The sequence below is a fragment of the Capra hircus genome, chromosome 10, assembly GCF_001704415.2.
Source record: "Capra hircus breed San Clemente chromosome 10, ASM170441v1, whole genome shotgun sequence".
In the NCBI taxonomy this organism is placed as follows: Eukaryota; Metazoa; Chordata; class Mammalia; order Artiodactyla; family Bovidae; genus Capra; species Capra hircus.
This window is the reverse complement of record NC_030817.1, coordinates 99,654,261-99,667,521: the sequence shown is the minus strand read 5'-3', so window position 1 is coordinate 99,667,521 and position 13,261 is coordinate 99,654,261. Positions and strand designations below refer to the sequence as shown.

General features: G+C 40.9%; 1 protein-coding gene across 8 annotated transcripts in view; it reads left to right on the top strand.

Moving 5' to 3' along the window:
• EPB41L4A (erythrocyte membrane protein band 4.1 like 4A) overlaps positions 1 to 13,261 on the top strand; it is a 284,136-nt gene that overhangs the window by 96,277 nt on the left and 174,598 nt on the right. Inside the window, exon 1 of one of the 8 annotated variants that reach the window (XM_018053737.1) lies at positions 11,378 to 12,127. The exons of the other annotated variants lie outside the window; for them this stretch is intronic. Within the exon in view, the coding sequence (XP_017909226.1) occupies positions 12,029 to 12,127 (99 nt within the window). The 5' untranslated portion in view covers positions 11,378 to 12,028. Of the gene's footprint in view, positions 1 to 11,377; positions 12,128 to 13,261 lie in introns of those variants that run through there. 8 annotated transcript variants of the gene reach the window in all.

Sequence of the window (13,261 nt, the reverse complement as noted above, 5' to 3'; positions counted from 1 at the left end):
AGACGCATCGACCACGGTGTTCGGAGGAGCTGCTAGATGCTCTAATGGCCCTCCTCGCCAGCACAGTGGCCCTGGAGGTTTGCTGGGGCCACTAGAATGAGAAGCCCTTCCAGGACCAGTCACCGTGTCTTTCGAGATGGAACGAACTGAAATTTCTGGCCAGATCATTTTAGGGAGCTTTAAGATCTGCAGTTAACTCAGGTGGATCCTTTGGCTATAACACAGATTTTGAGAAACTCTCCGTAGGAGGTTTGAGAGAATTCTGGCCTCACACCTCTTTTCTCGCTTTCTCCGTACAGTGTGAGAGCAATTTGGAGGATGGTTTCTAGAGCCAGACTGCCTAGGTTTTAATCCTGACTCGGCCATTCACTGTCTGTGTGCTCTCAGGGAAGTTTGCTTTACTTATGGGTTCTAATTGTCTTGTCTCTGAAACGAGGAAAATGATAACACCGATATCCTTGAGTTGGTATGAGGATTCAATTTTTATGGAAAGATGTGGTGTTCTTAGGTCAGTGTCAAGTGTGTGGCAGATGGGAAGCGCTGGCTGTGGTCTCACCTCCAGCTCACAGGGTTGCTGTCAGCACTGAGTTAATACGTGTGAAGTACTAGTATGCACCAATAAAAGTTAGTGCCAGCAGTTTTTTTTTATGTGATTTTGGCTTATGTGACTTTGAATTATTGTGACAGAACAAAATATTAACAAAGCCTCACTTTATCATTTTTTGGTAAGTTTAAAAATGTTTTGTCCATTTTCTTTCCAGCTGTTCTGGGCCTTTATTGCTTTGTGTGGGCGTTCTCTGCTTGAGGGAGCGGAGGCTGCCCTCCATCGCAGCGCTGACAGGTCTCACTCTCGCTGCAGAGCTCCGGCCCTCGGTGTGCAGGCTCCAGGCGTGCATGTGGGGGCTCACTGGCTGGGGCCCACAGGCCCGTGGGCACGCAGGCTGTCAGTGGGTGCGGCACTTGGGCTCAGCTGCTCTGCGGCATGGGGAATCCTCCCAGACCGGAGATCGAACCTGTGTCCCCTGCACTGGCAGGCAGACTCCCGTCCACTGTGCCACCAGGGAAGTCCCCGCTTTATCTTAAATTTGAAATTTCGCCCAATTGAAGAAATTTCGTCAAAAAGTCATACAATCATAAAGTTAGAAGGCCGAGTGAGTTGTAAATAGAATAAACTCGTATCCTCTTCACTCACAGATGCAGTTAACATGTTACAACATAGGCTTTATCATGATTTTGTCTCCTACTGAACCATGTGTAAGTTGAAAACCTGACTTTTACCTCTGAATGCGTTAGTGCCAATTACCTATAAACAGGGACCCTCTGCAGCATAAGCTTGGCACAGCTGTCAATATCAGGAAATGAGGTGTAGTCTAGCTATTTAATACAAAGCCTCATTCAAATTCTGTCAGTTGTCCCAACATTGTCTCCTTTAGAAGAAAATGATCCAAATCAGATTATTCATGGCATTTTGCTAACATGTTCAACTCTCCTTCAATCTGGAATGGTTACTCGGTACTTTCACGAGCTTATGATTTCTGAAGAGACTACACCGGATGTTTTGTGCAAAGTCCCTCAAATTGGGCTTGTCTGTTGCTTCCTCAGGGTCAGATTCACCTTGAATAGCTTTGGCAGGAAAAACACTGAAGTGGTGCTCCATTTGTTGCATCCTATTTGAGGCGGTGCTTGATGTCAGTTTGTCCCACTACTGGAGAAATTAAACTTGTTTGATTAAGGTAAAGACGCTAGATTTTTTTCACTGTAAAGTTTCTTTTTTATTCTTTGTAATAAGTATTTTGTGGGGAGATATTCTGAGACCTTGTAAAATATTCTATTCCTCCTCTGGCTTTTCACCCACTCATTTATCATTGCTGACGTGTCTCTGTTGAATCAGTCGTAACCATGATGGTCATTTTCTAATTCTGTCATTTTTCCAGCATTTACAAGTTGGCATTTTGTTATACAGAAGTGTTTTCTCTTCTGTTTATTCATTAATTGTTTCTGTTTCACATGAACTCAGGGATTCCTCTCAGAGGGTTATAATCTGATATTTTCACTTACAGTGGTGTTCAAATTGTCCCTTATTTGATTGTTAAGAGTTCCCTTCAAACTAACACTTCTGTTCTTTTGGAAGGGCCCCATCATTCTTTGAGCATGCCATTCCTTTCTGTAATAAAAAATCATTTTAGGTCTTTTACTTCCCTGTCCAAGCCTTGAATTGGTCTGTTTTCTAAGGAGTAGAGAATGATACTTAGAACTGAAGTTCCAGGCACAACACTGGTCATTGCTCTCCAGGTGTCCCTGCTCCCGTGCCTGCTCAGTGGGAAGGTCTGGAGAACTGGGGTGTATATGCACGCACACACACGTATTAATCTGAAAATACTAAACCATGTATTTACACCACAAGATTCATTCTTGTTTTCTCCTTTGTGTAACTCCTTTTTCTAACAAGAAATCTGGCTCCTATTTTTCACAATATGCTGCTGCTGCTGCTGCTGCTGCTAAGTCACTTCAGTTGTGTCCGACTGTGTGCGACCCCATAGACGGCACCCACCAGCCCTCCCCCTCCATCCCTGGGATTCTCCAGGCAAGAGTACTGGAGTGGGTTGCCATTGCCTTCTCTGTTTTCACAATCTATCTGCTTATTATTACTTCACTCCCCTCGGTGTGACCAGTCTGCCCACTCTGGCCGCTGCCTTCCTCGGTGGCCATCCTTGCCCAGACAACTGTTTGGCTCAACCTCCAGCTGCACCACCACCCAACCACCCTGCTCAGCCCTGAGTCTGCTGTCTGTCGCTAACAAGTGTTGAAGAAAAGGGAGGGATTCTCCTGGCTTTTCAGTGGAATGTTTCAGTTGTTCAGGAAGGAAGGGAGAGAAGGTGAGTTAGTTTCTTCCACCCCTCTAAGAGTTTGAGACGTGAAAAGAAACACCATCATTCCTGCTGGGGCGATGCGTTTTAACCCTGATACTGCTTTGTGATGGTTCTGTGGAGTCACGGCTGCAGGTATGGCTCAGTTGTAATGGAAATGTCGGTTGTATGACAGGTGTACAGTGTGGATAGAATAAAGTTTGTGTTGATACTATACCATAGTCTAATGACTGTACAATAACATAATGTCTAAAACAAGGGACATACCTTAAATACGAAATTCTTTATTGCTGAAAAATGCTAACCATCATTTGAACCTTCGGAATCTGTTTACAGTGTAACATCTAAGATCAGTGTCACAGATCACTGTAACAAATATAATAATAATGAAAAAGATTTAAATATACTTGAGGATTACCAAAATGTGACACAGAGACATGAAGTGAGGAAATATTGTCGGAGAAATGGTGCCGAGAGAGCTGCTCAATGGAGGGCTGCCACAAACTTCCACGGTGTGAAAAGCACAGTATCTGCAAAGCGCAAGAAGAGGAAGTACATTAAATGATACATGTCTGTCATTTGAAACATTACAGCGAAGATGAGTTGACCAGAAGGGGGAAAGAGAAGAATGTAACAGGTGTAAAGAGAGACGACTGCTGCTGCTGCTGCTGCTAAGTCTCTTCAGTTGCGTCCGACTCTGTGCGACCCCATAGACAGCAGCCCACCAGGCTCCCCCGTCCCTGGGATTCTCCAGGCAAGAACACTGCAGTGGGTTGCCATTTGCTTCTCCAATGCATGGAAGTGAAAAGTGAAAGTGAAAGTCAGTCCTGTCCGACTCTTAGACTAGGAAGTAAAATATGGTAGGCTGTCTATAAGGTTGAGTACCAGCGATTCTTCCAGTCACTCCCTGTGCCTTCATGGCATGACTCCTCAAGAGACAGAGTCTCCTTCCCTCCTTTCCATCTCGGCTGCCCTGGGACTGACTTCAACCAACAGAGTGTAGCAAGAGTGATGCTTTGCTGGGCCTGGTCCTTGAGAGACTGGACAGCGTCTCTCCTCACCCTCTTAGAGGCCCTAATCACCATGTGATAAAGTTAGACTGCCCTGCTGGGAGAGGCCCTGGAGCAGGAGAGACTGGGAGCGAGGGGAGAAAGGCCCCCCAGCCCTCCAGCCCCTCCAGTCGCCCGGGGTGAGATGTCACTCTTGAATGACGCCATCGCGAGTCCACAGTGACCTCTCTAGCCAACATTAGACAGAGTAGACACTAGCTATCCCTTCTGAGCCCTGCCCAGAGGGCACATCGTGAGCAAATCATGGTGGTGGCTTGAAGCCACTAAGCCTGGAGGTGTTTGTGACACAATGATAGACAGAAACACTAGATGAAAGTCTGAGAAAAGTCCATCAATGTGAGCAAGCTTTTATATGTGAAAATTATACATAGTACCTTGAAAAATACACATTTTATTTTATTTAATGATTAAATGTCAGTTCAGTTTAGTTCAGTCACTCAGTCGTGTCCAACTCTTTGCGACCCCATGAACCGCAGCACTCCAGGCCTCCCTGTCCATCACCACCTCCCGGAGTCCACCCAAACCCGTGTCCATCGAGTCAGTGATGCCATCCAACCATCTCACCCTCTGTCGTCCCCTCCTCCTTTTGCCCTCAATCTTTCCCAGCATCAAGGTCTTTTCCAGTGAGTTAGCTCTTCACATCAGGTGGCCAAACTATTGGAGTTTCAGCTTCAACATCAGTCCTTCCAATGAACACCCAGCACTGATCTCCTTTAGGATGGACTGGTTGGATCTCCTTGCAGTCCAAGGGACTCTCGAGTCTTCTCCAACACCGTAGTTCAAAAGCATCAATTCTTTGCCGCTCAGCTTTCTTCACAGTCCAACTCTCACATCCATACATGACCAGTGGAAAAAACATAGCCTTGACTAGACAGACCTTTGTTGGCAAAGTAATGTCTCTGCTTTTTAGTAGGTTTAAGAAAATCTTTTTTTCTTACAAATTTCCTCACCTAGGGTGAAGGTAACTCTTAGTCAAAAGCCTTCATATGATGGTTAACAGTACCTGACCTGAGAAACAGTTACCATTGGTGCCTAAGGAATGTGTCCTCCATGCCCCTGCTTCACCTTATCCTAACAGGCCTGAGCTGAGAATAATTAATGTAATTTTTGCTTTTTCAGAGAACCTGAAATCTATTCTGTCAAAAATATTGAATGAAAATATAGTGACTTTTTATAGGCCTGAGATTAAATAATTTTTTGAAGGCTTCATTTCCCCTTTGTGAGGGAGTAAGCTGTTTGTCTAGAATGTAATAGTTATCATTCTGTGCAGCTGGTAAAAACTTGCCTTTCTGGTTTGTAATGTCATGTGAATCTGCAAAGGTGTTGTTACTCACTTGAAGAATCCTTTGTTCTGGTTGAAAGTCTCACTGATGGTATTTTCAAATAAACTCGTCCTGCCTAGGAGTCTTTCTCTGTGATCATAAGCCTCCTGTAGCTTTGTTCTTTCCAGAATATTGTTAAAATGTCAGTAATGAAAGTAATCTCTCTCTATTTGCTGAGATTTTCGTGGCATATAATTTACCATCCAGAAATCTGTCACAGGCATTTATTTACTGTCACTTGAAAGGTAAGTTAATCAATTCTGACAATTAAATGAAGCTTTCTGAATGGAGTTATGAAAGGCCAGAAGCTTCCTTTACTTCTTTATCTTCTTCTTAATTGCTTCATGTTGATAATTTTTGTTTTCCTGATGATAGGAAACACAATTCTTGTCAGATTTATTGTATTACATAAAGAAAACTGTGTATCTTTACATTTTATACATTAAAGTTGAATATCAAGCCTCTAATTTGTGTCTTATAAATTTCAAATATAAAGTACTTACACCAAATTCAGAGCCTATTAAGTCTTTTGAAATTGTATTGACACTGAAACAAATGCATATTTTTGAAATTAAGAGTAAGCTAAGTAGCGCTGAGGTCAGCAGGACACCTGGACCCACCCACCTTCCTTCACGCTTGCAAGTCTGATGGGGCAGGCAAAGTGGAAATCTTCACTGAGAAATAGGAAGCGACGTTCTCATAGGCCGCTGTATTTCCAACAGCGCCTCTTTCCCTTCCTTGTTTGTTGGCCCTTAGTATTTATTCAGTAGCCTTTTATGGAGTTCCTATTGTGTGTGGATTATTGGACTGGCATGCAAAGGAAGAGGTGTATAATGCTCGGTACCTGCCTTCAGAATTTCTAAATATCGGTGGCAAAGTTAAGAGAAATATCAGATGGCTGTAATAAAGGCAGACTAGCGTAAGTCTCAGAGATGGACAAAAACAAGACACTTTGTAGGTCCAGGAAGGCTGAGGTCATAAGGAGGTTGAGGGGATAGAGACAGGCCTTATGGAGAAAGTGGTATTTGTGCTGAGCTCTGAAGGATGAGTGGAGTTTTGAAGAGGACAGAAAGGAGAGAAGATATTCCACAAAAAGGGAACAGTGCAGACAAGCCAAGATGCGGGGAGACCTCGTGAAATTTCCTTTTCTGTTATTTGTGTTGGCACGCAACTCATTCTCTCGAAAGTCTCATTAGTGGATGTTCTTTATCAATGACAATATTTTAGTTTATTCATTATTCAGAAAATCCTTGGGCATGTTGCCAAGCGCTTTGGTTGACATTGGGTCTTAGTTTGTGGCATCTCTGTTGATTTTCTCATTTTGGCAGAGATTCTTCTAGAAATGTTCAGAAAGAACTGGAAGGGTGCTAAATACAATCACATTTATGAGTTTCCTTTGCTAAGTGCTGAAGGAATTAAAGTTAAAAAATGAGTTTATATTAAACTTCAGATGAAATGAACTGTCTCCCTTGGAAGACACGTCTCCAGTGGTTCAAGTACTGGGGTACATGACCCCCATACTCGTATATGATGGCCTAGAATAGTTAGGTTTGCCTGCTCAGAGGGCTTAGGGAAAATTAAGATGAATAAGTCTTGTAGTCACTGTTTTGGCAGGTGGGACCATGAATTGTTGGTGTATATGTGGTCAGCATGTTGACAACTCACCATCATAGTGCTCTCTCCTCTCTCTACATTTCTGTACTTAATAGCTCATGGCATGTGAACCAAATCTACAAAACGATTATAGCTGTGAGCAAAAAAAAGATAATGACTAGTTTCTACTAGATATATTTTTCTTAAGAATTTTTTTATACAAGTAAGACATGTGCATAATTATCAGACATACGTACAAAAAAACTTCTGATGAAAACCAAGTCCTTCCCTGTCTCACTTTCTGGGAGTTTCTTATTGCTCCACAACCCCCTGGCTTCTCTATGGTTCTGAGAAGCCAGTCACCTGCTTCCTCCATAGAGATGTGCTTAGTATTATGGTCCAGGTGTGTCTGACTTTCCCCTGGCATTCTTATTAGTGTACTTTTTCCACTTATCAGTGTTAATCACTTGCTGGCATGTAGTAGGTCCTCAATAAATGTTTGAATGAATGATATTATCCTTTCATAATATCCTTGATGATACTTACTTGTCCTTTTTTAGTATAAATCCTGAGCTGGCCTGTTCTTTGCCCAGGGTGTTTCTAGTTTATTCTTGGGCTCTCATCAGTTCTGTATCAGTTCTTAATTTCTTTATTCAAGAATGGCTGTTTTGGAACTTGAAGACTTTCAATGTGCATTGCAACATATGGCCCACAGGCAATCTCTGTGAAGGACCCATATGTGAAGAATGAAATTATCCATAAGTGTAAAAGCAGAAGACATTGCCGTGGAATACAGATGATGGGGCGGGGAACTGGAGGGGCTCAGCTGGTGCCGGATGGGCAGATATGTAAGCTGGCGGTGTCACCCCACCCCAGTAGCTAATGTACTGCTGGCGTCCAAGTTTTCTGAGTCTTGTCGTATTGCAGTATGATAGATGAGAAGTTAAAAGGTTTTCATGTACATGTTTGCTTGAAGAAGTGACAGAAACATAGTATTTCTGAGGTCCACCTGGCTCTTCCCCAGGTGCATGTGCAGACACACCTGCAGTGTACAGAAAGCTGTAGAGGGAATCGTGAAACACACACTTTTCCTTTGGTCAGCTCTGGATTCATTGCCTAACACCGCATGCTTTCCTTGTGGTTTCTCTGTAGAGGATAACATATGCTAAAGGATAATATTTGTAAAGTATTTTCAGCATCAGATTCTATATAAATGCAAAACTGTCACAGAGGGTTTACAGACTTACGTTCTGGTATTTTGGGAATGATAGTTTTGGAAACAGTGATTCCTGTGTGAAATTTTTGCAATCTTCATATACTTTCCAAACTTCTAAGCTGTTTTTCCAAGCTTGTCTTTGTGTATTTTCTTCATTAGTAGGGCATTTAATCTTTTTTATGCTTTTTGAGTAGCATAAAAAGGCTGTATGTGAGAGGATATTTGTGAAAAGGCTAACATTTCTTGTAGAAATAGAAGTAGAAAAGGTTTTTATATAAAGGCAGCCTTAATTTATATGTATATTTTAACAGATCTGCCCCATTTCACTGATGTAATTTTAAGCATCAATCATTCCTCTTTTGTTCGCAAAGCACTGTTTTACCTGCTTGGGATGGAAGAATTAAGTGGAGTTCTTTGGTTCTACTTGTTCCTGTCTGTACCTGGATAGAAGAACAGGCCCAGAGAAGAGGTTAGATCATGGTGGAGCACTGGCTTGAATGGCAGCCTTCTGAAACTGTTTTCAGTAGGAAAGAGGCATGTGCATTTTCCATAGCCTCCTGGAGAATAAGCTGATCGCAGTTAACCAGAGGTGGTTGAAAAAAATTACTGAGGCAAAAGGCAAGTGTAGAAAACAATTGAGAGTGAATACTGTAGCCCAGCACATGGGCAGGCGGATCATGGAAGGAGGGTGTAATAACCTCCAGGTGTAGTGGCTGTGATACTAAGATGCAGAGAAGACCTAACTTACTGTCAGGTGATGTCTACAGAGCCTGCAGTGGAGAAAATCAGTTGCTTACCAAGAGAGTAACAATAGCCAGTCAGCAAGTACAATATAGCAACTATAAAATAGCTAACATTAAGCCTGTGTTAGTTTTCTATTCCTGCATAACAAATTACCACTAATTAGTGGTTTAAACATAGTCCTATTGGTTTTCTTACCGTTCTGAAGGTCTAAAGTCCAGGATGGTGTGAATCAGTTCTCTGCTCAGGCTCATAAGACTGAATCAAGGTGCTGGCCTCTTATCTGAAGGATCTGGGGAAGAATTGACTTTCAGAGTTTTTCAAGGTCTTAGCAAAATCCAGTTCTTGGGGTTGTAGGCCTCAGGTTCCCATTTCCTTCCTGGCTGTCAACTGGGGCTTACTCTCAGCTTCTTGAGGCTGTTTAACATGGCCCCCTCCATCTTTCAAGTGGCAAGGACCTATGGAGTTGTTCTCATGCTTTAAACATCTCTGATTTCCCTTCACCTTCCTCTTTTGCTGTAGAATGTGCTTGGCTTATAAGGGCCCAAGTGATTATGTCTAACATAATCCAATAACCTTCCCATTTTAATGTAAAAATTGTAACACATAAGACAATAAGAAGGTTTATATCTGATCATGCTTACTGGTTCCAGGGATTAGAGCAGGACTTTTTTTTTTGCGGGGGAGGGGGGCACATTTTATAACTTCTACCTACCACAGAGCCCAAGTTGAATTTTGTAAGACTTACATGAAAAAAGTATAAAATTTCCTTGGTGGATATAAAAGAAAATCATATAGGTTTCACTTTGTAAATATCATATCATTACCTCCCAAGTTATATAGTCTGTCAATTCAGTTTAATTTCAGTCAGATTCTTAACAGAATTTTTTATTAAATTGGCAAGCTGATTCTAAACTTCCGGTAGTAGAGCGAAATGTCTAAGAATTGGCAGAGACAAATCTGAAAGAGAATGATAGAGATCAACAGACTATATTAAACTAAAGTTAATAAAATCTTGAAGGATTAGTCTAGGAGTAATCCATGGCATAGAATGAGGATTCGTTTAGTAGATGATAAATTTGCTTCAGTCAAAAGGGAAATGATGGCCTTCTAGGTAAATAGTGGTTTAGTTGTCTATCCATTTGGAAACAAAATTAGATCCTCAGTCCAAGCACAGAAATAGTTTCCAGATGGAGTGAAGAACTAAATAAACTAAGTAAAATTGTACAGGTATTAGAAGTATTTGAGGGAATTTGCTTATAAAATTCAATTTAGAGAATAACTAACCAAAGTGCTAAGAAGCATTGGAAAAGACCACAGTGCTGCGAAAGATTGAAGGCAGGAGAAGAAGGGGATAACAGGATGAGGTGGTTGAATGGCATCACCGACTTGATTGACATGAGTTTGAGCAAGCTCCGGGAGTTGGTGATGGGCAGGGAATCCTGGCATACTGCAGTCCATGGGGTCGCGAAGAGTCAGACACGACTGAGCAACTGAACTGAACTGAACTTATTAGTGTCCGGAAAACACAAATTAAAATAATTAGTCCTTCCGTCTTTCTTGCTCAGTCAGATTGGAAAAATTTTGCTCAGTCCATATGTTGGCAAGGGTGTTGAGACATGTACTCTCCTTGCATGAATTGTAATGGCCTTTTTGGCAGTGCCCATTGTAAATTTAAGTAGGCCTATCCTTTGAAAGAGTAGTTTCACTAGGAAATTTTTACTGTAGTTAAAGACATAGGTACATGAGCACAAAGAGACATTTTTGGGTTGTGGCATTGTTATAGCAGAAAATGTCTAACAACCTGAAGATACTTCATAGCAAGGCTTTTTGTTTATAGATTATCTAAGGGATTTTGAACAAAAGACCAATTAAGTTTAACCAAAGTAATTTATGGGATTTGTAACAAGCACTGTCTTCTCCCAGTGTGTGATTTTATCACCTCTTATCAGCCATTTTATATTTAATCAAAAACATTTCCCTTATATTACAATCTATTTTCTCAAAACAATGCAGTGTTCTCATCTTACACGAGTATGTATGAAATGGTAATTCTCTGAAGAAAGTGCAACTGAACAAAGCCCTGCCTCATAATGTGTAATGTCTTGGGAATTTCTTGTTCCTGTCAGTGATAAGAAAAAAGGAAGAAAAAAATCTATCTGTAGGTATACCATCAAAATAGGTTCTTTTTGAGATTAATGTGTATATGGAGTAATGTTTTCTGATTAAGTGGTTATGTGTGGATAATATTTAATATGTTAGATGATAATCTTTAAAGAATATGTAGTGGGAAGGGGAGAGATTAGATGTTTTAGATAGGTATTAGCATTTACCAGACAAGGGAAATATTTTCCTTATGTCTGTGTTTATATGAAAGAGATAAAGTCTAATATCTAGACAAAGACATTTTCAGAATATTGACTTTGGTGGTTTTAATTGTAGGTTTTTTAGGTAAGGATTGACAATGAAAGCCTTGGGGGTAGTGGCCAAGATGGCAGAGTAGGAGGACCCTGAGCTCACCTCTTCCATGGGCACGTGAAAATTCCACCTATTTACGGAGCAGCCATCTATGGGAATGACCTGAAGAGTTTCAAAAAAGATTTTCTGCAAGTAAAGATGTAAAGAAGGAACCACAATGAGACGGGTGGGAGAGACAAAGCTTCAGTATAATTAACACCCACACTCCTTGGGAAGGTGACCCACAAACAGGAGGATAATCACCATTGCCGAATTTTTCCCTAAAGTGCAGCCCCCACTTTGAGCAACCCAGCCCACAGTTTTGCATTGGGAAGACAAGCCCCCAGAATATCTGGTTTTGAAGACAGGAGAGCTAAAGGGCTGTAGAAAACAAAGACTCAGCTCTTAAAGAGTGACTGCAATACCTGATATACTTTGAATCCCAGAACAAAGGGAGTAATTTGAAATAAACTGGAGGAATCACATTCCCTCATTTCAAACTACACTACAGAGCTACAGTAATCAAAACAATATGGTACCGGCACAAAACAGACATGTGGATCGATGAACCTGAATAGAAAACCTAGAAATGAACCTGAGCTACGGACAATTAATCTATGACAAAGGAGGCAAGAAAATACACAACGGGGGAAAGACAGCCTCTTCAATAATCTTTGTTAAACTGGACAGCTACATGAAAAAGAATCAAGTTGGACTACTTTCTCCCAGCATATACAAAAATAAACTCAAAATTGATTAAAGATGAAAAATATAAGACCTGCAATCATAAAACTCTTAAAGCATAGACAAGGTGCCCTTCAACATTGGTCTGAGAAATACTTTTTGGAAATATCTTCTCAGGTAAGGGAAACAAAAGCAAAAATAAACAAATGGGACTGTATCAAGCTAAAAAGTTTTTCACAGAAAGGAAATTATTAATATCAACAGAATAAAAAGCTTACTGAATGAGGGAAGGTTATTTGCAGCCCATATATCCAATAAGGGTTAATATCCAAGGTGCACAGAAAAACTCATACAACTTGATGTCAAAAACACACAAACATCCTAATTTAAAAATAGGCAGAACACCTGAATAGATATTTTACCACAGAAGACATGCTAATGGCCAACAGACACGTGAGGAGATGCTCTATATCACTAGCTCTGTATCACTGAGGATCAGGGAAATGCAGATCAAAACCACAGTGAGATTCCACCTTATACTTGTCAGAATGGGTACCATCAAAAAGGCAACAAATAATAAGTGTTTATGAGTCTGTGGAGGAAAGGGGACCTTTCTACATTGCTGGTGGGAATGTCAATTGATGCAGCCACTATGGACAGTAGTATGAGGGTTTCTAAAAAAGTAAAATATAGAACTGCCATATGATCCATCAGTTTCACTTCTGGGCATTTACATGAAGAAATCAAAAACACTGACTCCAGTGTTCATTGCAACATTATTACAGTAGCCATGATGTAGAAGCAGCCTAAGTGTTAATTGATACATGAGTGGATAAAGATGTGTTGTGCATCTATACACAGTGGAATGCTAGGCAGCCATTAAAAAAAGAAGCCATGCTATTTGTGACAGCATAGATGGATCTAGAGGACATTGTGCTAAAAGCAATGTGTCAGACAGGGAAAGACAAATGCCTGTACAATCTAAAAACAGAGTGAACTAAGACAAAATGAAGATAGACTTGTAGTGCAGAGAACAAATGGATGGTTGCCAGAAGGGAGAGGGTGAAATTGGTGAAGGAATTAAGAGATATAGATCTCCAGTTATGTAATAAATAATTGCAGAGTATATTAATGTGCATACATATATATATATAATTTAGGAAGATAGTACCAACAATCCTACATGCAGGACAGCAAAAGGAGACACAGATGTAAAGAACAGACTTTTGGACTCAGTGGGAGAAGGCGAGGGTGGGATGATTTGGGAGAATAGCATTGAAACATGTACATTACCATATGTGAAATAGATGA